The 24269-nt window shown below is 40.8% G+C and overlaps 3 protein-coding genes and 1 non-coding gene across 8 annotated transcripts in view; 1 reads left to right on the top strand and 3 right to left on the bottom strand.

The window, feature by feature from the left end:
- Window positions 1-8928, bottom strand: part of elf1 (E74-like ETS transcription factor 1) — a 39113-nt gene extending 30185 nt beyond the window's left edge. Inside the window, exon 1 of one of the 4 annotated variants that reach the window (XM_026146046.2) lies at window positions 8349-8928. The gene's annotated coding sequence lies outside the window, so the exon portion shown is untranslated. Of the gene's footprint in view, window positions 1-8182 lie in introns of all 4 variants that reach the window. The other 3 variants (XM_080289559.1, XM_026146038.2, XM_080289563.1) reach the window with 3 other exon arrangements.
- A 172-nt stretch (window positions 8929-9100) lies between these two features.
- trnae-uuc (transfer RNA glutamic acid (anticodon UUC)) lies at window positions 9101-9172 on the bottom strand. The gene has a single exon. It is a non-coding gene; the product is annotated as a tRNA-Glu (tRNA).
- A 425-nt stretch (window positions 9173-9597) lies between these two features.
- Window positions 9598-13384, top strand: ube2a (ubiquitin-conjugating enzyme E2A (RAD6 homolog)). Of its 2 annotated transcripts, none has more exons than XM_026146020.2 (6): window positions 9598-10028; window positions 11432-11512; window positions 11614-11639; window positions 12005-12094; window positions 12192-12280; window positions 12384-13384. In XM_026146020.2, exons 1-6 carry the CDS (start codon window positions 9985-9987, stop codon window positions 12510-12512), a joined length of 459 nt encoding a protein of 152 aa, XP_026001805.1. In that variant the 5' UTR covers window positions 9598-9984; the 3' UTR covers window positions 12513-13384. The 2 variants fall into 2 exon arrangements, with proteins under 2 accessions (XP_026001805.1, XP_080145658.1); XM_080289532.1 differs by lacking the exon at window positions 9598-10028 and adding an exon at window positions 11323-11345.
- A 60-nt stretch (window positions 13385-13444) lies between these two features.
- Window positions 13445-20540, bottom strand: nkrf (NFKB repressing factor). Its single transcript, XM_026146014.2, has 3 exons — window positions 20150-20540; window positions 18723-18847; window positions 13445-16485 (listed from the first exon to the last, which is right to left on the bottom strand). Exons 2-3 carry the CDS (start codon window positions 18811-18813, stop codon window positions 14177-14179), a joined length of 2400 nt encoding a protein of 799 aa, XP_026001799.1. The 5' UTR covers window positions 18814-18847; window positions 20150-20540; the 3' UTR covers window positions 13445-14176.
- Window positions 20541-24269: the final 3729 nt, after the last annotated feature.

Raw genomic sequence — 24269 nt, 5'->3', positions numbered from 1 at the left:
TGAAGCATGACTGCATAAAGACTTAACAAAGAGCTGTGCATATACAGCTATAAAGACAATGCAATGTGGAACTTCTCAGCCCATCATATGTGAATGATTCATCAGAAACTGTAAGCAGAGAATGATGGAAGATTGCAGGTCTCTATCGGAGAGTGTTCAATGTGGTACTCAGTTCACCCAACTACACTCACGCTAATGTGTAACATGAACCATATGCAGCTGAAAATGACTTGTGAAAGAGATACTGTGTAGCCTTCTGGGCCTGTCTTCTAAATGATAAATTCAAACACTTCTCTCTCCCTCTCGTGCCTGCTTTCTCACTGCGAATGGGCATAAGCCAGCCACATGAAACTCTGCGAATGTGGAAAAATGTGTTAAATAAAAAGCTAGTGTAACCCACATTTTGCTGACTATCATGGGAAATGTAATTATCATTTATTCAGAATTTTAAAAAGGGCTTTAAACAAAAAGATCTTTAAGAAGAGATATACTTTTGTTTTTTCTGAAAATATACTTCAGGCAATTAAACTATGTCACTGAAATGTAAGATCTCATCTTAGGCTTTCTTCTGACCTAATTCTCAGTGGTTGAATTTTACATCAGGATTGTTATTGGTTATTTATTGGCAGTGGGGGGAACAAACTACCTGTAAAATATTGGGAAGTTTTTGCTGATATTTTGGATTTCCACAGCTCTGGAAACAACCAGCCTCCTGGGAGTTGGCGCAGAATGAACAGAGACCGTGCTTAAGAAGATTAAACCTCATTTTGTTAAAGTTGAGTGTCGTAAACATTGCTCATGTTGTTGCATATAAAAGTTTAAAAACCGACATATCATCTAGCAGTACATTAGCTCTAACTTAGATTCTTTCTAGTGCCAACCAGGATCATCTCCTCTGGTTGTGAAAAGACTAATTGAAGATTATGTGAACATCTATGGGAAAACAACCTTGCTGCTCACTTCATCTGTCACCTCAGTAAATGCTTTGCTGCTAAGTTTATGACCTCAGTTACTAATTTCAAGGTTTTCTGAGTACAACATGTTGTTTGGTTTGTAAATCGTGTCCCCAGTTACAGTCAAACAGACAACAAAAGAGTGTATGCTTTAAAGTGATCATTCCTTGTCATTCACAAGTTGCTTCTGTAGGAATAAACATTGTGAGATCCACCCCTTTCCCCATCACCTGACTTCACTAACCAGTGGCAGACGTCACAGTGGCTACGTCCATCTTTAATATACAGTCTGTTATCCAGCCACGGTGTCATTAGCATCTTGCCACAGCATGAATCAGGCCAGGCTGCATGTGACGCCACCTCTTATCAAAATGGAAACATTAGATCACAGTGGGAACTGTGGAATGTATTGCGCAAGACATCAATCAGGCTGTTAGCGTTACACAATAGCTGTTGTACAGGGATAACCGGATGACATCATATGTGTATGGACAGGTGCAAACTGAAGCCTCAGAGTCTATTTTTTTCACATTTTTGGTACATTTTCGCATCTATTGGGCTCAGTTAGGCTAACCAGGAGGAGTGCATACAGTAACAGACTTGAAATGTCCATAAGACACTAACTACAGCTGTAAACTGAAGCAAAAAGCTTGTTTCCTGCTAACTTTAGCATACAGGGAGTGTTGTAAAATTGCTTCACATGCTCCCACAGCCCCAACGTATAAGAGATAGGCTGAGTTATCAACAGTTTTAGATTTATCTTCTGGGTATGCTAGCAAACAAGGCAGGGGTGGTATAAATATTTTACTTTATTGTACAATATAATGTACGTTTTTATAAACAGGGAGTGGATGGAGTAGTAGCATTAGGTTCACTGCTGCTCAAGCCACACACACAGACTGCAGCTTATTAAAAATTAAATACAGAGATCACTCACATCACACCTCGGTTACATGGGCTATTTCAGCTTCATGCAGTTAGATATTTGCAGAAAGGATTTATAACCACATAGGCTGATTCTCACACAAGCAAGTTATGATGAAAAACAATACGGTTTTGAGAAGTCCACCTGTGTCACACCAGCTAATTCAAAGTTAAGCACATGTTCGCCCCGATATAGGCAAATACAAAGTAGTTTTTAACCCCAGAGCCCTAGCTCATCATCTGAAGCTTATTAATAAAATACTATGAGAGCTTTAGAACATATTGCACCACCACTCAGGGCCTTGATTATAATGCCAATAGGCTGCATGCAGTTAAATAATTCAGCAAGGCTGAGAACTGCCACTGTCACTCTGAAATTAACCCAGAAGAACAAAACCAAACCCCAAATGCACGGATGGCGAAGACAGACAATTGCGTTTCAGTGGATGTAATGAACCGTCAGAGAACCCTGTAAGTTCTGTCAGCTGTGCCTCTCCTTGTGTATGTTACATTTAATGAAAGTTGAATGAGGGGAGATCATTTGGCCTCTCTGAGCAGAGCTAAATCCAAACCGCACTGGCTAAGCTGACTCATGAAAAGCGTCTGTGAAGCACTTGCTACTACAGTACCTCGTTAGCTCTAAGAGACATGAAAAATGATAGGATGAAATAGCATTATATGCCAAAGTTGCAGACAAAGCCAGTTTCTATTTTTGTGAGGAGCTACTTCGTGTGGTCAAAGCTAGAACATTACAAACTAAGCCACTCCTTAATGTAATTACACATACATCAGTGATACAACATGCTACACTGTGGGTCTACAAGGACCTCAGTTGGCACCATAAAAAATATAAGTAATATGGTTAACTAATCTCATGAAGTCAACATGCTGCCAGAGCCAACAACCTACAGCAGTTTTCCCCGCAGACAAAGTCATACACTGAGACTGGATTGTGTGCTCTGGCCAAATATTAAATTATGTTATTTTCTTAGCATCTGAAGGGTTTTAGTTTTCCCAGCTGCATATAAATTCATTATATTCTCTTGATTTTTTTACTTAAAAGGAACAGTAATGAAATATACTTATTTAATTTCCTGCTAGGGTTCAGATTAGAGGATCAATTTTGCTACCCGATCAATATAAAGTTAGTGCAAATAGGCTTTTAGTTTGGACTAGAAATGAACAGAGGAAGTAGTTTTGTCTTATGGCACCAAACCCCATAGTGCCTTTAAAAGGCAATAATCATTAACACCAATACACAAATATATGTGATTTTTCAATGTATGCTTTTTAATAACAAACAAATTAATCATATAAGTTTTATGATGCACCCAGATTCAAAGCTTTCCTCAGAGTAAAGCCAATAAACCCAAATAACTCTCCCCTCCCATAATTTCAGCTAGTCTGTATAAATGCTTTACAGGCCTCGTTTTTAAAAGACACGTAGCCAATGATAACAAACAACCTTTATGGGGGCACATTTAGCCCAGTTCATTAGAGTTGTTACTGTGTTATTATTAGCATAGACTTAGCCTCCCCTTTAGATAGAAAATAAAAATAAAGCTAATTTGGAGATTTATTGCCAACTTGCGGTAGAAATATTTTGACCTGGCACTTGCTAGTACTCTGTTTAGAGTTCGATCACCTTTTGCCTTCAGAGCTGCCTTAATTCTTCATGGCATATATCCAACAAGGTGCTGGAAACATTTCTCAGAGTTTGTTCCACGTTGACATGATAGCATCACACAGTTACTGTAATCCAGGATGTGAATCTCTTGTATCATAAGGTGCTCTATTAGATTGTGATCTGGTGACTGTAGAGGCCATTTGAGCACACTGAATTCATTGTCATGTTCAAGAAACTAGTTTGGGATAATCTGAGCTTTGTGCCACAGTGTGCTATCCTTTAGTCGCATAAGAAAATGGGTACACTGTAGTCATAGAGGGACGGACACGTTCACCAACAATATTCAGGCAGGCTTTAACTGATCTTCAATTTTCACTAAGTAGCCCAGAGTGTGCCAAGAAAATATTCTCCATACAATTTGACCAGTACCCCCAAGGCAGGATGCATTCATGTTGTTTACACCAAATTGCAACCCTACCATCTCAATGTTACATCAGAAATTGAGATTGATCAGTCCAGACAACACTTTTCCAATCTTCTATTTTCCAATTTGGGCTTGCTTTTTGCAAATACATGGTTATAACAAGACGTTTTCTGAGTTACTGTTGCCTTCCTATCAGTCCAATTGACCGTTCTCCCCTGACCTCTGACAAGAACAAAGCATTGTCACCTAGAGAACTTCTAGACCATCCTATCCCATCTAACACTAACAACCATGCCACATTCAAAGTCACTAAATCACTTTTCTTCCCCATTCTGATGCTCGGTTTCAACTTCAGCTGCAGATCATCTTGCCCATGTCTACATTAGGGCTGCCACAAACGATTATTTTGATAGTCGACTAGTAACCAATTATTTTTGCGATTAGTTGACTAATCAGATCATCATCCATTGGAGTAAAACGTACAGCTTATTGCACCAGCAGCATCTGCTCTTATATAACTATCATTAGCTTACAGCTTTAAGTGTTTCAGGTCTGTGCTAACTAAAAATAAAGACAAGATGATAGTTTATTAAATTTTAATGAAACTTGCAGATTGTCTCGGTGAAGTTTAATAAACTCCTTGCTATCTAAAATATAACAGGACACCGGAGTCAATTCTCGAGCATCTCACACTTCTGATGATCAGCTGTCTGCTTGACGTTTATTCAGCTGTGTAAAAACTATAACTTTAATCTCAGACAAACTGATTTACTCAGGAACAAATAAAATACTAAAAAAAGCCAAACAATAAAATTTTAAGTTATCTAAGTGACTCATATATCATGTTTAACCTGAGTAGCGAAAGACGGCGGTGGGTTTGAAAACGATTTGCCGGGAGTCCGGTGTTCTCACGGCTCTAGTGAGCCTAGCCCCGGCTAAGCTAGTGGGTAACAGACGTCTCCGAAAACGTCGGAGCGCTTTTGAAAGTATGTGGCGTCTTGATAAACTGAGCAGATATTTGAGGTTTACACAGCTACATTCTCGCCTGAAAATATGTTAAACGTTTATTTTGTGACCCAGAAAGAATAATAAGAGTAATATTAAAACTAACTAGCTGCGCTATGAATTCTGGGACACAGCTTCTTCTTCTTCTTCGGGGTTTAACGGCAGCTGGCATCCTTGTACATGCAGTGCTGCCATCTTCTGTTTCAGTCCATTATTACACTCTTAAATCCTGCTACTTATTCCTGCGTCTTTTGTGATCTTACAAAGCTTCAAACGACGCGTCGACTATTAAATCAGTCGTCGACGATTTTGATAGTCGACGTAATCGTGACTAGACGACTAATCATGGCAGCCCTAGTCTACATGCCTAAATGCATGTAAATACAAACCTGAGTTTCTGCCATGTGACTGGCTGATTGGATATTTTGTGTTAACAAACAGTTAAACGGATGCACATCATGAAGTAACAAGTGAGTCTATCTATCTCTTTAGCTATGTGGTTACATTCACCTGTCTGCTACTGATGTTGACCACATGTGCACAGTATTGTTTTGGCTGAAACACAAAGGATTTGTTAGTGCCCCAATGTGCATTTTCATAATTAACAAATAAGCTAAGCATAGGTATAGGTTTTACAATGATGCTTCATGATTCAAGGAAGGAAACTTGCCTCACAGTAAAGAATGGCAGAATTCACAAAACTAACCCATCCTAACTTCCAAGTATCACAGCTAGATACTTGTATTACACAATCTAGTTGTCCTCCTTTACATGCTAAATATAGTTCTAGTCATTATCAGTGCTTTACGTCATAAAAAAATATGCAGATCCATGAAGAAACCAAGGTCTAATGACTAGACCGAGTCACATGCTTGTGAGGCAAGCAGCATAAGAGCAGAACGAGGTTACAGGTGGAATTTCCCCTGTCTCTCCTTTCTCTCTGACGTCATGTCCAATGGCAGTGGTTCATTGCTGCTCCTGCTGCCTAGCAATCAAACGTGTCTGACAAGGTGATACTCAGGTGTCAATGGCTTGGGCTGGTTCAACAGTAGCATACAATTAAGGAACTTTGCAATCAGCAGTTCCCCTGCAAGCCTTTAACAGAAAACAGACAGACGTGGGTATTTTTCTACATGTGGAAAAAAGGGGGAAGTTCAACAGTTTTGTTTCTCTTTTCACAAGTCAGTTCCTGCATTTATGCAAGTCATTTGAGGTTTCAGCCTTCCCATATGATTGTTTGTTTAGCATATGAACATTGCCATCTTGTGGTTATTTCTAAGGCATTAATTTACACCTACAAGCAAGGATCATTGAGCAGATTTGGTGGCCATGTGAAATTGTGAGTCATTACGCAGTTATTGAGGTTGAAATTGCATGTGTGGGCACTAAAGCACCAGATAACAGAACTTCATATTAGCTCTTGATACTCAAACATCTCTGAGATTTGCAAGAAGTTTGACTTGTTTTCAAAGATTACCACATACACCAACTTGCAACCAAAAAAAGCTACTATATTCCCTTTCTGCAGCAAGGCTGCTCTGAAAGCTTATTATGAAACTGGAGTGCTGCTTTCTAAATGGGATAAGAGCTCAGTTCTTCTTTTTGTGTAGTTAAATCAATATCCAGAAGCCCATTAAGCCAGGCGGGTACATCTTGGGCAAGGAGACATATCTGATGTCTGAGGAGCCCTTCAACACTTAAAGAAACACAAGGACTCTCCATTGTTGTCCTCGGTCATCTTCAGACTCCTCAGCTGCTCAGGCTGCTGATGGTGACATCACTGTCACAAGATAAGAAGGCTAACAGGAACTGCTTTAGCCTAAACCACACAGTACTCTATCCACAGAGTGCTCAAGTCCACACAGATGAAGCCTATGCAACATTAAAGCAATGAAAAGCAGAGAGGAAAGGGGCAAAGTGTGGGCAGCAGCGTAGCAAGATGTTCCTAAAACAAGGAGCACATGTTTGAAACAAACAAGACTCCACACTGGAGTATATTTGGAAAGTCTTGTTCTGGATAATTGCTTTCAGTGGATTGAAGTTTCCAATTATCCACAAGCCTCTCTGCCAGTGTTCCCACCATGGGAAGTCTAAAGGGGAGAGGGGTGGGTGAAGGACTGGTGGGTCCAGCTGTTCCCGTCTCTAGTGGGGCCGTCAGACTAAAAGCTCTTAAATCCCCCCACCTCTTCCCTCTGCGTCACGGCCTCCTGCTCCGAAAGGCCGGCCAATCAGACGGTGTTTGTCGTTCCCATGATACAAGCATCTCAGAGCAAAAATGTAAACATCTGGCAAACATTTAGACTCACTACAGAATAGGGCTGATCAACACTTCTGTCAAGCATGCCGGATCTATATTTGTGTAAATCAGTAAACATTCATTGATCCTGCAGAGACAGAGAGACCCCTGTGAGGAAACCTCAGGGTGTTTCAGTACAACATACTTTCTCATAGCATATATTTGTATTTTATTCAAGAACATTTCAGGAAATTATGAAAATTGTACATAATTACGTAGCTGAAGTTGAAAATACACATTTAAACAGCTCTGATCTAATGTAACAGAAAGGCCAAAAAAAGACAACCAGCTCACCATGACTGCAGACATGAAAAATGACATTCATGCTTAGAAAATTATTCAAATGAGCAGTCATTTCATCTGTAATCTCACTTAATTGCAGTCAGAGATAGAAGATATGCCAATTTGAATATTGCTCTAACTGGCTAGTTATGCACAGACTCTCAATTTCCACACTTTCTAGGCCTATAGTTAGTGCAGCTGTGCAGGGGTCAAGGCTATATTTTTCATAATGGAGGACAAAATGAAAGCTCTCATCTAGTAAAACAAAAGTGGAGACAGAAAAAGTGCCCTGGTACTCTTCTGTTATAGCTGATCTGAACTATTTTTCACACACTCATACAGACACACACCATCACACCATGTAGTCACATGCCAGCTGACTGACACAAAGGGGAGTCACAGAAATCTATGGAGTAGTAAAGCAAGGCAGAGCAAAGCCCTGCAGGTCGTGTGGCAGCTTCTAGTACATCATATCGGTTCAGTCGTGTTTCTTTAGAGTGCATTTAGTATATAAATGCTTACATGTGGTGACAAAACACATTATTTCCTGTATCCATAAAAAGAAAAATGTACATTAAGGCGATCTCAACGTTAGCACCCACGCTGTTAGTCACAAAAAAAAAACAAGCAATTACTGTAAAACATGCCTTTTAAATCCCAGATGTACTTACCCCAGCAGAAGTTATCAGTACATTATATTCCCCGGCTTTGTATAGCCAGTAAGAAGCTGTTCTCTTATTTTTTAAGAAGCGGCGACGTTAGAAAAACATCCCTGGAGCGAGTTGGAGACTTTACGGTGCTACAGCTACATCATCACACAGTCACCGGTCAGCTTACCCTCCCGCTGCTTTCGTGTGCTTGCTGACACAAGGTCGAGGTTTTCTCCGGCGGGGGCTGATGCGTGGGGAATTCCTATCAGTCACATTTTCCTGGGAAATAGCTGGCCCGGCACCAAAGTTTTCCCAAAGCGTGGTAGTAGTACGCGAGTCCGAAGCAGACGGAAGCGGTTTAAGAGCTAAAAGGCGTTTTTAAAAAAGTTTCTTAGTTTAAAAAAACGGCAAAAAATGGTTCATAATTTTTATACACGTCATGAAAAATTGTCATTTGCGTGTGTCATGCGCAGCAAAGTTGGATTTTTTCAAGTTATTTACACGTTAAAAGTGAATTAATTTTACTTATACCGTTACGAAGTCGCAGGTGCGATTTTTACAGACAACCCACAGCTTCAGACACAATGTACTTAAAAATTAAGTTGAGAAAAGAGAAAATGACGGTGTTACACGCGAAACTTGGGGTTTAGTTTGAGCAGATTTTGTTCCCCTGTACTCTGTTAATATTACGACAGGCGTCATGGAGATATAAAGTGGGAACAGGCATCTTCCGGGAAAGTCCAAGCCCTTGTGAGATGAGAGCAACTGACGAAAACTCCCTGACGGGCGGGGTCGATTCCCTGGAAATATTGACCGCATGCTGTGCCAGACGTATCAAGGAAAAAAATTACTGAATGGTTTTATGTATTGCTTGTATTACTGCCAATGTCAAATCATCATTAAAAGCCTAAATACTAGAATTTGAGACAAAAACAGCAGTTCCCATACCGGGAGTCGAACCCGGGCCGCCTGGGTGAAAACCAGGAATCCTAACCGCTAGACCATATGGGAAAGTCATGTCTGCCAGGAGGCAACATTACTTTTTCACTGGTTTCCAGATTGGTTAAATCATGATTGTTAGCTATTATTATCTGACCTTACAATCTTTTATGGTTTCGCGTTATACATTACACGTTTATGTTTATTTATCATTTACATATGTTTAAAGCTATCCTGTTTTGGGTTGCTGTAGCGTATTATATACAACACTTGGGAACTAGGCACCATCTAGTGGTGTTTGGAAAGTATTGTACATTAAATCTCAATGTCTTAGGCACGGGTTACACCTAAAGTAACAGAGCTAACTGGGTATGCATCGAATAGATCAGTAAATTAATAAAGTCAGTACTGAACAGGACGACAAACAGAAGATAGGCCCATTTATGAGGCGTTAGCGCGTCCTAATCAACTAATGTGGGTGCAAACATATGACGTAATTTTTGCTGGGATAGTTCAAGTGTAGAGACGGGTTCCACCAACCTACATAAAAACGCTCTAGCGATAGTAAAAACGAGCTTCAATATATTCGTACAAGTACAGGAACATCCAAAAGTTTTATTCTGTATCCACTTTTTAATTTGGCTTTATGTGATTGTACAGTTTACTAATTTCAACGCAAGCGGCGTGAGGTCTCCCTTTTGGGTATTTGGTACAGTCGTTATACTGGCGAGGGGCAGCCAAATATTTGACAAACTAGCCGCAAATCGTTTAGCTTAGCCAGCTAAGAGTTAAAATAATATACCGATTAAAAAAAAGAACACGCATTTCATCACGTTTGACCCGCTTAGGTATTTGTTAACGATTTGGGTTTCCATTTAATCAAGATGTCAACTCCAGCAAGACGACGTTTAATGAGAGATTTTAAACGGTAAGCGAAAGGAAAACAACAGAGAAGTAGCTAAGGTTAGCCTCCTGCCGCTAGCTTGTTAGCGTTAGCCCAAACGGCAATCAAAACTACAACACCGCTATTAAACAACAACAATAAAATTCAGGGTCTTAAAAACACGAGATGATCATAAGTGGGTGAAGATTCGGGTAGTACTAACGAATGTTTGACTGGTAAGCTACTGATCTGTAAAGATAATTACGCCGGGGCGCTGACACCGGTGTTAGCAAGGCATCCGGGAGTAGTAACGTTCAGGTAGTGCAACTTAAGAGTCCCGGCTTATTTTAGGTGTCGTAGTACTAACTGAGACGATCACCGAACATTTAGCCTAAACTGTAAACAGCAATATTTCAATATGATTTCAGTTGGATGTGCTTCTAACTTGTAATTAAGGTTGTAGTCAAAGCGAGTAGCCAGGTGGCCCTTCAAATCCAGGTGAAACGTTTAGATAAACTGTTCATATACACACTGATCTGGGAGACCTTCTATCCGTGGGCCTTGACAGAGGGCTACCTGAACCCGAAGATCAGAAACCATCTGCTATGCAGCCACTAAAAACCTGCACAGTATGTTCCAACCACACAGTACTGGTGGTCACAAGGTCCAAAATCTAATCTCTTCTGGGCCACTGTAACACGATATTTATAGTATTTCAGCATACTTCAAGAGCGTGACTAATAGGATGAACTTGAACTGGTTAAATCAGACAGGTAGTGGTTGTAATGGCCCGTCAGATGTGTTTTTAAAAGGACTCTCTTTTTGTCTTTTGCCTCAAAACATTACTCTGAAAAGTTTTAAGTTTCTGTCTTACTGCAGGCAGAAACATTAAACATCATCATAAAAACATGGCTTAAATAAAGCCGAGTAGCTCTGTAAAATATCTCATTAAGGTAAAGCTACACAAAAGAAGAAACACAATGAAACGGAAAATAGTGGAATAATATATATATATATATAATTGCCAAGCACTAAGTGTATGTTATTGGTAAATATGTAAGGCAAGTTTGGCAAGGCAAGTTTATTTGTATAGCACAATTCAACAACAAGGTGATTCAAAGTGCTTTACAGAGACATTAGAAACAAGAACAAATAAAAAGCATGATTTAAAATTGATTAAAACAAGCAAATAAACTAACTAACTAATTAACAAACAAACAAAACAGTATATAAAATCAAAACAGATAAAATCAGAACAGATAAAATCATGTAGTGTCAGAGTCCTTTTAGGATTAATACATTAGGAGGTTCATTTTCAGTTTTAAATACTTAACTCGCCTGCCCTAATGACCAGCCTAAGAGGTAATAATAGTAAAGACTTTGACAACTGACTGTTTCAGTCATTTTCTTTACCTGTGATATAACTGTGTGTCCATTTTATCTGTCAGGCTGCAAGAGGACCCTCCAGCTGGAGTTAGTGGAGCCCCATCAGAAAACAATATCATGGTATGGAATGCTGTCATTTTTGGGTAAGTTGCTCTAATAAAAGCTATATCAGACTTTTTGTGGCTGTTTTGAAAAGTGCGTTTTTGCAGGTGATTTATCCCCTTTACTGTTTCCTCTTTTGTAGACCTGAGGGAACACCTTTTGAAGATGGTAAGATGTCCATAAAGCCCTTTGCATCCACATAATGCATCTTCCCAACGCTGACCTGACATTAACTCAGCAATAAACCATGATGACTGTTAAGCATAGAGCTTTCGTAGTTGGATCATATCGATTGGTACAGTTTTGAGTATATTTTAGTGGAAGAATTTTTTTTTTTGTTTTTGGCCAGAAAGCAACAACTGCTTATCGTTATGCATTGATTAATGTATTTATTAATCTTAAACTTTTTAATATTTGAAAAACATTAATAACGGCAGAGAAGACACTGTCAATCACCATCAATATACATGGTACTCTATATCCAAACAATTCTGTAATTTAATTCACGTTGTGCTGTTCCTTCTCTCTCTCAGGAACCTTCAAACTTACCATTGAATTCACAGAGGAATATCCAAATAAACCTCCGACAGTGAGATTTGTCTCCAAAATGTTTCATCCAAATGGTATCTACCAACATACTGAGTTTGAGATATTTATTGATGTTAAAATAATCACGCCCTAAAGTTTTAACATTGTGTGGTCTTCAATGCTCTTTTGCAGTGTATGCAGACGGCAGCATATGCTTAGATATTCTTCAGAATCGTTGGAGTCCAACCTATGATGTGTCTTCAATCTTAACTTCAATACAGGTATCCTGCCGCCTTACAGTAATGAGTACGCAGCTCTGACTCTTACGCCATAAAATGTTATTAGAAACCTAACCCACAGGCATTCTCTGTTGTGTATTTAAAGTCTTTACTGGATGAGCCAAACCCAAACAGTCCTGCCAACAGCCAAGCAGCCCAGCTCTACCAGGAAAACAAACGGGAGTACGAGAAAAGGGTTTCTGCTATTGTTGAACAGAGTTGGCGTGACTGTTGACCCCCGTTGTCGTTGGGAGTATGAACAGTGTCCAGCCCAGAAACAAGAAAACACTGATCAAGAAAATTGACCGATCTCACCAAAATGAAATGACACATCTTAATAAAATCCTTTGGTATATTTGTCCCCCTAACTGTTGCAAAGTTTGTATGCCGTTGTGTTGTGGCATTCACTCCTGCTGAATGCTGTTGTTGGGCAATAGCGTATGTTTGGTAAAAGTTAATGTACCTTGTTATATCCGGGTTACTTGCTACATGCCCCAACGTTTTGTTTCTCTCTTCTCTCAGCCGTCACTTTTCTACCCATTTATTCATACATGAAGTAATGTGGTCGGATGATAGGGCGACAGATACTTAGATGTGCTTGCTGTGTGGTTTGCTGTGTAGATACTGGCAGTTCATATTTACAAAAAGCAAAGCTGTTCTTGGGTGTTTTGGGGCTCACTCTTCTTGGTTTTGTCTCTGCCTGTCAAAAGCCTTTAAGAGGGATTGAAAATTAACCTGGCATAGACATCTATCCCTCTAACAACTCAGCAGATGCCTTTTGGGGGTCATTTTCTCTCTCAGCTTTTCTTGTAAAGCCATGCCTTTGATTTAAAAGGAAAATAATCTAAACACAAATGTCCCTCTTCAATACAGAGAAAGGATATTTCGTACCCTGTCCAAGCACTTAACTTGGTTTCATAATGCTGACTTTTTAAAGCTGTGTAAACATTTCTATGCTATTTTACAATCTTGGAAATCAGCTGCCATGAAAAGCTGATTACACTGTTTTAAACAGGATGGTGTCCATTTTCAGATTATAAACCTTTGCACCGGTAACCCATGTAACAAACTGTACATTTTCTTGTAAATAAAAATAAATATACACCATTTGTTTGCTACTTATTTCTTAACCCGGATGAACAAAATATTTGAATTAATTTCAGCCTCTTTGATGATTCTCAGTTTTAATTTATTCAGTCATTACAGCTGTGAAAACAAGCAGACACGTTGACTGTACTCACATAAACCAACACATCTGACATTAACAAAGATCACAGCTTACAATGTGAAGATTTTCTGCTCATGGATGCAGCTCTTGTACTTGTAAAATGATCTCCATGTTCTGAAATAGCAAACAACATTGCAGGTATTGCTGAATAGATGCCTTATTACTACAGTGGGACTGGTATGAGCACCTAGCTACAGTTTGATGTTAATGCCGTTGTAATCCTTGTCTTTGATGAGTTAACTGTCTACCAATGTTCACAAACAAGCAGTGAGAAAAGCTGCATATTCTGCCAGGTTTCTTAAATAGTCACAGAACAAAACAAAAGGTGACAAAAGCCTAAATGTGTTTTTTTTTTTAAACTGGAAAGAATTGCATTAACAGGAGCGTCATTAGGAGATGATAGCACAATGCACTGACCACAAGCTCATGTGGAAAAGCAGGAGAGACAAAAAGACAAAATCCATCCTACAGCCCCTGTTAGAGCTAAAATACAGTTCATGGCAAAGGAATGCTGAAACCACCAGAGATACCTGAAAGATTCTCATTTATTAACATGTGCTGGAAATTTGTAACATAGTACAAACACAGCAGGTACGCTTGAGTGCAGTTTGCCTTCAAGTCCAAGACGATGAATGCGTCCTTTAAAAAAAAAATATACACGATTTTTCCTATCATGCAAATTCGTGTGAGGTCTGAGGTTTCACAAGCTCATATCGGCCCACCTGTCCTTCCTGTAGAAGTTGACCAATGAGCTGGTCTTTGTGTACTTTGCGGCTGACGACGAGGAAGCGTTGCCATCCCTGTCCGTACGACTTGCTTCGCAGCCCGTATTTCTGGGATATCTGGTGGATCTGTTTGCGTTCGTCATTGGTGAGGTCAGTGGAGAAGCGGAGATCGTCCTGGCGGTCTGAACTGGCGTAGCTCCGAATGATGTCCTCGATGTCGCGCTTGCTGAGCTGATTTGCGGTTTTATCCGTGTCCATACCCAAACCCTCTCTCGAGAACTGTTCCTTCACTCTGATTGGCTCTGCAATTCCATCCCCGTCGCGGCCCAGACCGCCTCCTTTCCAGCCCATCTTCCGGAGCAGCTGGTTTCCAATGTTGTCTTCCTTTATCTCCTGCCTCGTGGCCTCTTCGCCTGAGCGACCCATGATCTGAGAACGTGATATGGCGTCACTGTGACCCTCCTTTCTTAAGTTGGATTTGACCACAGCCTGCGTCTGTCTCAGTGTGACTAAAGCCTCCATCGCTGCAATGTGCTTCACTATTTTCTTTGGCCCAATTCCTGCTGCGACATACTGTCCTTCTAAGTAAACTTCACACTTCCAGCGATGATCGGGCAGAACTGTAAACTTGTAGTCAGCAGTCACTTTATTAAACTGAGCGGTATCATTAATAATGCAGATTGCATTGTCAGAGTTTTCCAGGATAACCAGCTCGCTCAGCTTCTTTTTGCCACCTTGTTGCCCGAATCGTCCACCAAAATCTGACTGAATATTTCCTCTGGAGTACTGAGACTGCGGTTGACGTTGCTGCTGCATCTGCTGCTGCACCTGCTGCTGCATCTGATGCTGCACCTGCTGCTGCATCTGATGCTGCATCTGCTGCTGCTGCCGTTGCGCTTGGTTCAGGCGAAGTTTTCTGACCGCCTCCTGCGCTGCTGCGTGCTTAGAGCTCTTTTTGGTGCCCATCGCCTGTGCCACCAGCTCGCCCTGCAGGAAAACGCTGCACAGCCATTTACTGCTGTTGGGCAGCAGATCAAATTTATAGTCTATCTTCATGCGATTAAAAGCTGCAGAGTTGTTCAGTATGCAGATAGCGTCGTGAGCATTGTCCAACACCACAAACTCTGTCCAGTGCTTATGCTTGTCAGGCTCGTACTGGCCCTTGGAGCTAGGTGTCGGCTTATCTTCCGGGTTGCGGAGTGCAGGCAAAAATGCTGGTGTTGGGCTGTGTAGCTGGCACACAACCATGTCATTAACTACAGTGTGTCTGAATTTACGCTGCACGACACGAACCTCGACTGGTTTCAGGAAAAGTTTTACAGCCTGCTCAGAGGCTCTGTCTCTTGCCCCGTTTTTACTTCCGGAGTATCCAGTAGCGAGATACACACCCTGGCATCTCAGTTCACAGGCGTAGCCGTCTGTCGGTACTTTCTTGTTCTTTGGTAGATCAGCCTGAGGAATATCCTTCAGGCTCACATAAATATACTCAGGGTTGGTTTTGCAGGCCTGGATGCTACGGCTCAACATGAAATTATAGTTTGGTGAGTCACTTCCAGTCATGTACATAGGGTCCCTAAAAGCAACAGCCAGTGCAGATGCTACATTGGCAATCAGCCTTTGCTTCTCATCTAATGTTGGCTGAGATATTGGAAGAGGCTGCAATGAAGAGCCCGACTGAGAAACATTAGGACTGCTCCTCCCCGGGCTATTGTAGACTCTGCTGAACAGCCTGCTCGATGACGGCCTGTCTTGATGGCTGTAGCCCAAACCCTGACGTCCCGAATCCCAGCCTCCTGATCGCCCCCCTCCCCCGTACCCATTGTACCTGGGCGGCTGAGAGTAAGAGTCTGAACTCCGAAAGTTTTGGGCTTCATATTTTGCTGTGTACTCCTGCTGTGTTTTTGCCAAGAAGTTTGACGACGACCCACGACTTCCATAACCCAACCCACTACCTGAAGAAATGTCTCTGTCTCTTTCTCTGTCCCTGTGGGAACCCCAGGAGTCAGATGTGTATGCTGGCACTCTGTCAAAAGCGGGCCTCATTGAGGAGGATCCCTGTGCTCTGCTGCTGCTATTGTACGAAAAGTGTTCAGAGTCCCTCGGACTGTACAGCTCGCTCCTCCTGCGCTCCTTATCGTTCTCCTTCTCATCAGTGTAGGTTCCTCCACTGCTCCCGCCGCTTACGAAGTGCACAGGCTCAAATCGAGGTCTGGAACCAAATTTTGTCAAAGGCATTTTTCTCATGGGCTCCTCTCCTGCAATAAAATGACACAAGTAAGCAATTAAGGAAAAACAAAAGGGACCCATATAATCACAGATGTTTACAAAAAAAGTAATAAAGACATCTTTTATAAAACAGAGAGCTAACTTATTTTTATTACAGTGGCATTTATCGTCAGGTTCAGAAACATATGAAGAGGTAGTGCACAACATGTTAATGGTGTGAGGAGCTGAGCCATATTAGCTTTTCAGACTAACTGTAGTTTTGACACTCTACATTTAGCTAATGATTTCCCCAAATGATTTGGCCTTTTAAAACAAATGCCAACATTTTTCATAATGGATTTTTACATGTGCATGTCAGATGTATGCTGAATAGTGCTGTGTGATCTGACTACATGTCTGTCTGCATCTTCAAAACTAAATGATAAAAATTAAAGGAAAAAAAACCCCACTAGCACCTTATTTACAGATAGTGTCATTGCAGGATATCGACATACACCTATTGCATCCCTGGTTTGTAAACAACAACAACAGCAACACAGAACTGTCTTTATACTTTCAAAATAGAGAGCTGCAATGTTGCTGAAACCTGAAGCGTTAAAACACACCTCTGACTCAGGCTTCCTCTGCTATTCCCTGGTATATGGAGACGTATATTTAATCTTTTCTGTCAGCACATAAGCTGTGTGTTCAACTGCTGAACTTTGCATTTATCTAAACAGTAGTGCTAGCAGCTGTGCAACTGTGTGTACATTTTCTTATTATTACTATTAAACACAATTAATAACAGCAGGTCCTACTGTCCTGAATTTTGGATGTGTGCGCACTTCAATGTCGATGATTGGATACAGGAACACTATGAAATTAGAGTGATCTTATTATTCAATTCATTATTGTTAGTTGTAAGAAGTCTGTAAAAGTCAGTGCTAGCTGAACCACTGAGGCTGCCACTGTAGTGCAGTGGAAAATAAATAAAAGGCTAAATTAAATTAGAGCTTAACTGTAATGTATTCAAACTAATAATAGCAAAGATAACAACCTGTAAACTGGTATTAACTCATTCACTGCCAGCCATTGGCAGTGAATGAGTTAAACCCATTGACTCATTCACTGCAATTGACGGCTATAGAGGTCAATGGCAGTGCATGAGTTAACAATGAAACATAGTTGGGATGAAGACCATGCCCAGAATGACTAGAATGAAAGAAAATACATAATTCACACAAACACATATTATATAAAATAGAGAGATGCATAAGGTATATTAAGGTTGTGTCATTGTTCAGCCAAGGAAAGCATGTGAAAAGGAAAATGTCTCCAGCTTGGGAAAGGGTGAAACTGCAGATCACCTGCAGCCCTTGGTGGATGCAAAGTAAAATATAAATAAAATATTGTAATATACTATTGCTGTTATATAAAAAAAGATAATAGCATTAATAATGAAATAATATTAATATGAAGAGGCACCTCAGTCAGTTATGATGTGAGGTGGATAATTGTTAAAAGTAGTCTGCATCAAGCTTAAGGTTTGCTCAAATTCAGTACAATGACATATGAGATGAAGAAAATAAAGAAAATATCTAAACTAATTATTATATATATATTATTAACTATTGTCAGTGCTGAGTGGTGCTTGGAAACATATCCTGATGACCTATGTGGGATTCACAATGCCACATTTGTGTCCACCTGAGTGGGTATTGGGCTATGCAGAGTGAAGGATTATGTGTGTGCAACCTACAAATTTTACTTCAGCTCTTTTGTCTCCTATGTGGCGATCTAAAGGGCCCAATAATAGCCTAAACAAGAATGGCGCACAGACCAGTTTCCCCCGGTAAATATAAACTGTGAAAACTTAGGATCTGCATGGGGCCAGTGCACAGCTATGAGAGCCCTATTATAAAGGACTGAGTAGGCTTGCACTGACAGACTGTCATGTCCATAGTGAGGCCATTTTGCTAGAGTTGGATGATGGGAAGATACAGAATAAATCTTAAATTAGTAGCAATATTACATTTATTTTACTTTCTCATCAAACGTTTTGACTGTGCATTATAGCAGCTTGGTTTGGTCTTGTTGATGAACAAAACTTGACACTGTCTTTGTTCCTGTTTTTAAGATCATGTTGCTATCAAACACAGAAAACTTGCTGTATCTGATGATCACATCCTGGGGAAAACTATGAATTTAAGTTCCGCTGATGTCCCGGAGTAACTTTGGCATGTTAAAACAGAAACAGAAAATGACAGCAACCCAGATAAACACTCACTGCCATCAGAAGAAATATGTCTCTTTTTTGCTTCAGAACTGGGACTTGGCTCAAAGGAGGGCATCTCGCCAGTGTCCGTCCCTTCTGCCATAACCAGCACCGTCCAAGTCAAATCCAGGCCATACCTGTTAATGGGGCCAAGGATTTCAGACAGATTAGGCAAATGTACGTGTTACAGTTTCAGCATAAAGAACCAGAGGTCATCTTTTTCTTGCTGCATTAAGGGGTCACCACAGTGGATCATCTACCTTCATCTCACACTATACCTGCCATCCTCCTCCGTCACAACAACCTTCTACATGTCCTCCTCCTTTCTCTTATCCTCCTGCCTGGCAGCCCCATATTTAACATCCTGTATCCAATATATCCACTATCCCACCTCTGCTCATTTTCAAGCCATCCCAGACTTGCCTCTCTAACGCTGCCTCCAAATCGCTCAGCCCAAGCTGTCCTCTGATATACTCATTTGTAATCGTGCGCATCCTGGTCCCTCCTAGTGAAAATCTTAGCATTTTCAGCACTTCCACCTCCAGCTCCGAATCCTGTCTTCCTGCCAGTTCCAGCGTCCTGAACCATACATCACAGCAGCTCTCACTACCATCTTGTAAACCTTGCCTTTCACTCTTCTTACTATCCTTCTGCCACTCATCTCTACCCTCTCCAGTCTGTCTGCACTCTTTTCTTCACCTCTCTTGTGCACTGTCCATGTGGGTGGTTGGCCTAAGTATTAAAGCTTGTTTGCTTTCACAACCTCTACTCCTTGTATCTTCACTGTCTTCTTCTCATTTACACACGTGATGCTTCTGCTGACTTTCACTTCTCATCAGTCCATACCTCCACATCCCCAAACTTTCCTCCACTCGGTCCCTAAAGATAACAATGTCATCTGTGAACACCTTATCCAGCCTGGCCTCATCTGTTAACCTGCCCACCATCACTGTAACCATGAAGGGGTTTAGAGAAGATCCCTGTCTCACTGTCCTCATACATGTCCTGCACCATTCTCACACACTTCTCTGTCACTCCTGACTTTCTCTCACAGTACCACAGCTTCTCTCCTCGCGCCCTATCACATGCTTTCTGTAGCTCCACAGACACAAATAGCTGGAGGTAACGCGTTCATTCACACTCCATGCGGTTAGCAGAGAAAACCGTCTCCCAGCAACACGTAGAGTCTAAAATACAAAATCCGTGAATGGGCAAAATGTTAAAATACCGAAATTTATATTTTAAGCCTATTATGGATGTTAAAGTGTGAGAAAACAGCTGGATTTCATGCCATCACAATCGCCTCGACATAGTGACGCAGTACACCGACAGCTTCCATCCTATGCAGGGTCCATCCCTCACAAGCAAACACGTTGGACAAGCTAAACACATTTATCAACATTTAAGTTTCTCGTTAGATATCAGTGTAGTGCTCTTACCTTAAGGTGTAGCCTTTGATCGCATCTACATGTACACTTGTCTTTTAACTGAACTGGAAACAGCGCATTTATTCTTACGATAAACCGGCAATTATTATTATCGTGCTAGCATTAGCCCGCTAACTGATTCTGTAGCTTCCAGCTAACCCAGCCCCGCATCAAAAACTTGATCACACTCTTTGATAACAGTTAAAGGATCAAAACAGACCAAAGAAGAAACCGTCTGGTAGGTCTGTTCTCTTACTAACTCTTTCCTGAAAAACTGTAGTTGAAAATGTTACAAAAAACCAGCTTGCAGCTACAGCTACCCATTCAGCTAGCAGGAAGCATCCATTTTCTGGTCCAGCTACAGCAAAATCATGGCGTCTGTCACCGCACTGCCCCAGAATGCATTGCGTTTGATTATTAGAGAGCACATGTAGCGTACAAAACAGGCTCTCGTGGTTTGTGTTTGCAGTGCTTTGCCACAGTCTTGAGCCTCCTCTCATTTCTTTGTATTTTGCTTCCAGTGATCCAGACTTTCTTGGAATTTTTATGGTGTTCAAAAGCAATAGTTCACCAGGCTGAAGAAAACATTTGATTTGTTTACATTTATTTAGTTTAATCTACAGAAGTGTCAAATGTAACATTATGACATAGGCTACCTATACTAGTAGTTTTGCAGAAACAAGGTGATTCCCAAAGACTTATTAGCTGAAAACTTGGCTGGAAAGTGGACAATTAGTATAAGACAAATAACAAGTAGAAGGCCTTTGGGAAGGAAAATAATGAATAATCAATAGTATCTGAAAGTCACGCAGGAACTGAGAGACTTCCAATTTAATTTAATGTATCACCTTAAGGTGCTTTATATTGTAATAGAAAACCCCCAGCCTCAAATGACCTTCTATGAGCAAGCACATGGCAACACTGGGAAGGAAAAGCATCCTTTTAACCTCCCACAGAACCAGGCTCAGGGACAGACAGTTATCTCCCACAGCTGGTTGGGAGTCGGGAGGAAGACAGAGATTAATAATAAGTAATGATTTAATGCATCAGATGATCGGTCTGCTAAGCGAAACAGGGAAATGACACAAGAACTGGTCTGAAAACCTCGAACAGGGATTTATGAGTCTAAATTTGAAATCTTTGATTCAAAGTTTGATCACTATGTTGATGTACAAATTACTTTTTAATACACAGTGTTAATACATTTGTTTTTGTCAAATGTCATACAGACTGCCGCGATGTTTTGTTGTTGTTTTGTTTTTCTTGTTACTGTTTGATCTCTTTGCAAAGGTAAATGCAACTTAGGACAACCTGGTTGTGTGTGTCTCAGTTTCTTTCAGATTTCCAGAATGAGCTTGGTTGGTGTCAGAGGTGGGATCTCTTGGCTTTTACTGATCTTGAAAGAAGGCTTTACAGCCTCTAACCTCATGTATTTGAGAGATGGAGAGCCTGACTATTTGGACCCCAGACCATCTCCATGGGGATTTCTAGGAATGGAGCACATTGTCCTCAAATGGCGAGAGATCTGAAATAAACTGTTAGAATTTAGGGGGACGAAACAGGAAAACAATTGTTTCTCTGTGTTCACATCTGGTCAAAAGGTGATTTCAGGGATGAGTAAATGCTGTGTTCCAGGAACACTGGGAATATTTTTCAAAGAAAGAGAGTAATTGAAGACCGGCTCCTCCTTGCTGAATTGACTGTCCATCAAATTATGGTGAAAAACACTTTGGATTTGTGGTGATGATTGCCTCTAGAATAGAGATCAGGCCCGTCAAATAGACAAAACTGGACATTTGTGAGCGTGGGAAACAAGTCTGATAAAGAAAAATACCAATCAAGAGTTGGATTGTCTCCAAATGTGGTTTATGTGAATAGGATAGTGATCAGGGCTTTTTGTGTTTGGATAAAACATTCTGGATTTCTGCAAGGACAGAAAGTCAAGAGATAGAATACAAGAGAAAAAACATGTACAAAATCACCTGAAAGCATTAAATATGTGGAAGTATGAGAAGCTTTGTCAGAGAAAGTTCTTGTCTGTATCTCTTGTTAGAGCCTCAGTCTATTAGAATGGACCATGACCCTGACTCTGGCTCTTCAATGGCTACACCTACTCCACCTCCACCCCCACCATTTAGCAGAGATGACGAGGAGCGCACAGTGCCTGCAGACTCTTCCAGTGATTCATTATCAACCACAGCCTGCCACCGGAGGTTTCATATCCACAAGCTGACTCATCAGAAAGCATGATCGCCTCCACAGCAGAGTTTTCTACCACAGTAAAGTACACCCGACAGCTACACCCAATATGTCCCTTAAATGCCCACAGTTTAAGTGACAAGCACCAATGTACAGCCCCTATTAATCTTTTGACTGTGATCAGAAGCTCATATTAAAGAAGCCAGGAGTCATGACTGGGGAACAAACTATAAACTTCTAGAAGCATCTAGGATCAGACTTCAGCAGACATCACGAATGGGATGATTGTGACAGTGAGGCGCACATGGAGGCCACAACAGCCCTGTGCAAGGTCATGCTGACAATCTCCTCAGAGCCCTACAGAAGAAGACAAAGGACAAGAGCGAACCATTTACCAGTCTATCATTAGATGCTACAGCATCTGGGCCCACACCCCTGACTGCAACTACATATCAAGCTGCTGCTGGAGGAAGAGGTGGCTCCAGAACGGGATGATGTGAACCAGAGAGCTGTTTCAAGTCCCATTAGAGGGGACATTGTGCCTCAGCAGGGACAACCATGCTAACGACAAGTATGGAAATGTGGACTGAGGCTGCTGGGAAGGCAAAAGAGAGATGTGCAGCTACTCTGACTCATCTGACGCTTGAAGATGACAGTACCACCTACAGCACGCATATTAGTATACAGCCCACACTCACACACAAGTTTTTCCCTACCTTCAAGACAAAATTGAGAATTGCCAACTTCTGCAAATCAAGACAAGTGATCCCAGGTAAGGGAGCAAAGTCTCAGCTCTGCTTTGTTGCTTAAGGGGAGAGAGAGAATGCTCAATGTACTCTTCCTGTTTGAGCTTCAGCCATCAACCAATCCCAGGATCAACAAAGCAGTGAGGTGTGATGGACTGACTTACCTGTGTGCACCATGGAAGAAATAAATATCAGTGGACTTTCTATCAGTGTTTGGGTCTAATGTTTATGTCATAAATTTCATGTGTGTGATCAATGAATCAGTGCTAAAAACAAAGGATTGTAAGGGAAAATAGTAGGATTCTGCTGGATTCTTGGAGGATTCTGCTGGATTCTTGACTATACCAAAGACGCTGAATAAAATAAGGATGTGCATAGTTTTAAGCTTGGCCAAAACTTTGGACTCTTTCTCCTGTTCTTGGAGCTGCTACACAGGTTTTATTCCTGTGTTGCAGGGTGTTTGCTGCTCCCGAGGGAGACAGCTGCCATCGAGGAGTGTCACCGACTTAATTTATCATTGTTCGCTTTATCTGTGTGGTTTTAATGTTGTTTTGTCCACTGATAGTTAAGACTAAGTGTGTAATTACAAGTCAATATGATAATAATAATATGAGAATTTTAGTGTTTTTCATATTTATGTAAGTAGGAGTATTATATAGAAATTGTAGTTTTGTACGTCTTCTAGTTAAAACATTTTTTAATATTCAGGGAGGGAATAAATATTCTCTCTTCTTCATTCAGATAGTTCAGTTGATACAAGCAAAACCAAATTCACCATGTTAGACATATAGATAAACATAAGTATTGCAAAAAATACATTTATAGTATTGTGCAAAATGAATAATTTATAAAGTCCAACCAATAGCAGGCAGTCAAACTTTAGGTACTTGACAGGAAGTTATACTTGCCATTTCTCTGGAGTTAGTCTGTCTTGTCTCCTCTGTCTCTTCACATTATCCTGGATGGACTCCATTATGCAGACATGATCTCTGTGGCTCTGTGTCAGACTGTATGAACCAGTCCTGTTTTGCTTGATACTGAAAACAGTTCTTTCTGACTCCGGTTGCATTTTTCATTTGTTGTTATGTTGCAGAATGAATTTGGGGTTGATGGCACACCTCTCCGAGAACTGCAAGACCAATATGAACTTGAAAACTTAAGACTGTAATGTAGTTGGCTCATTCCAT

This window comes from Astatotilapia calliptera, chromosome 2 (genome assembly GCF_964374335.1).
Source record: "Astatotilapia calliptera chromosome 2, fAstCal68.1, whole genome shotgun sequence".
NCBI classification, from domain to species: domain Eukaryota; kingdom Metazoa; phylum Chordata; class Actinopteri; order Cichliformes; family Cichlidae; genus Astatotilapia; species Astatotilapia calliptera.
This window is presented reverse-complemented; position numbering and strand designations above follow the sequence as displayed.

Excerpts from the sequence above, each read along its gene's own strand:
- ube2a (XM_026146020.2), top strand. The coding sequence starts at position 9,985 with ATGTCAACTCCAGCAAGACGACGTTTAATGAGAGATTTTAAACG. Across the intron at positions 11,640-12,004 it reads GGGAACACCTTTTGAAGATG|GAACCTTCAAACTTACCATT; the intron begins GTAAGATGTCCA and ends TCTCTCTCTCAG. Across the intron at positions 12,281-12,383 it reads CAATCTTAACTTCAATACAG|TCTTTACTGGATGAGCCAAA; the intron begins GTATCCTGCCGC and ends GTGTATTTAAAG.
- nkrf (XM_026146014.2), bottom strand. The coding sequence starts at position 18,813 with ATGGCAGAAGGGACGGACACTGGCGAGATGCCCTCCTTTGAGCCAAGT. Across the intron at positions 16,486-18,722 it reads ACATATTTCTTCTGATGGCA|GAGAGGAGCCCATGAGAAAA; the intron begins GTGAGTGTTTAT and ends ATTTTATTGCAG.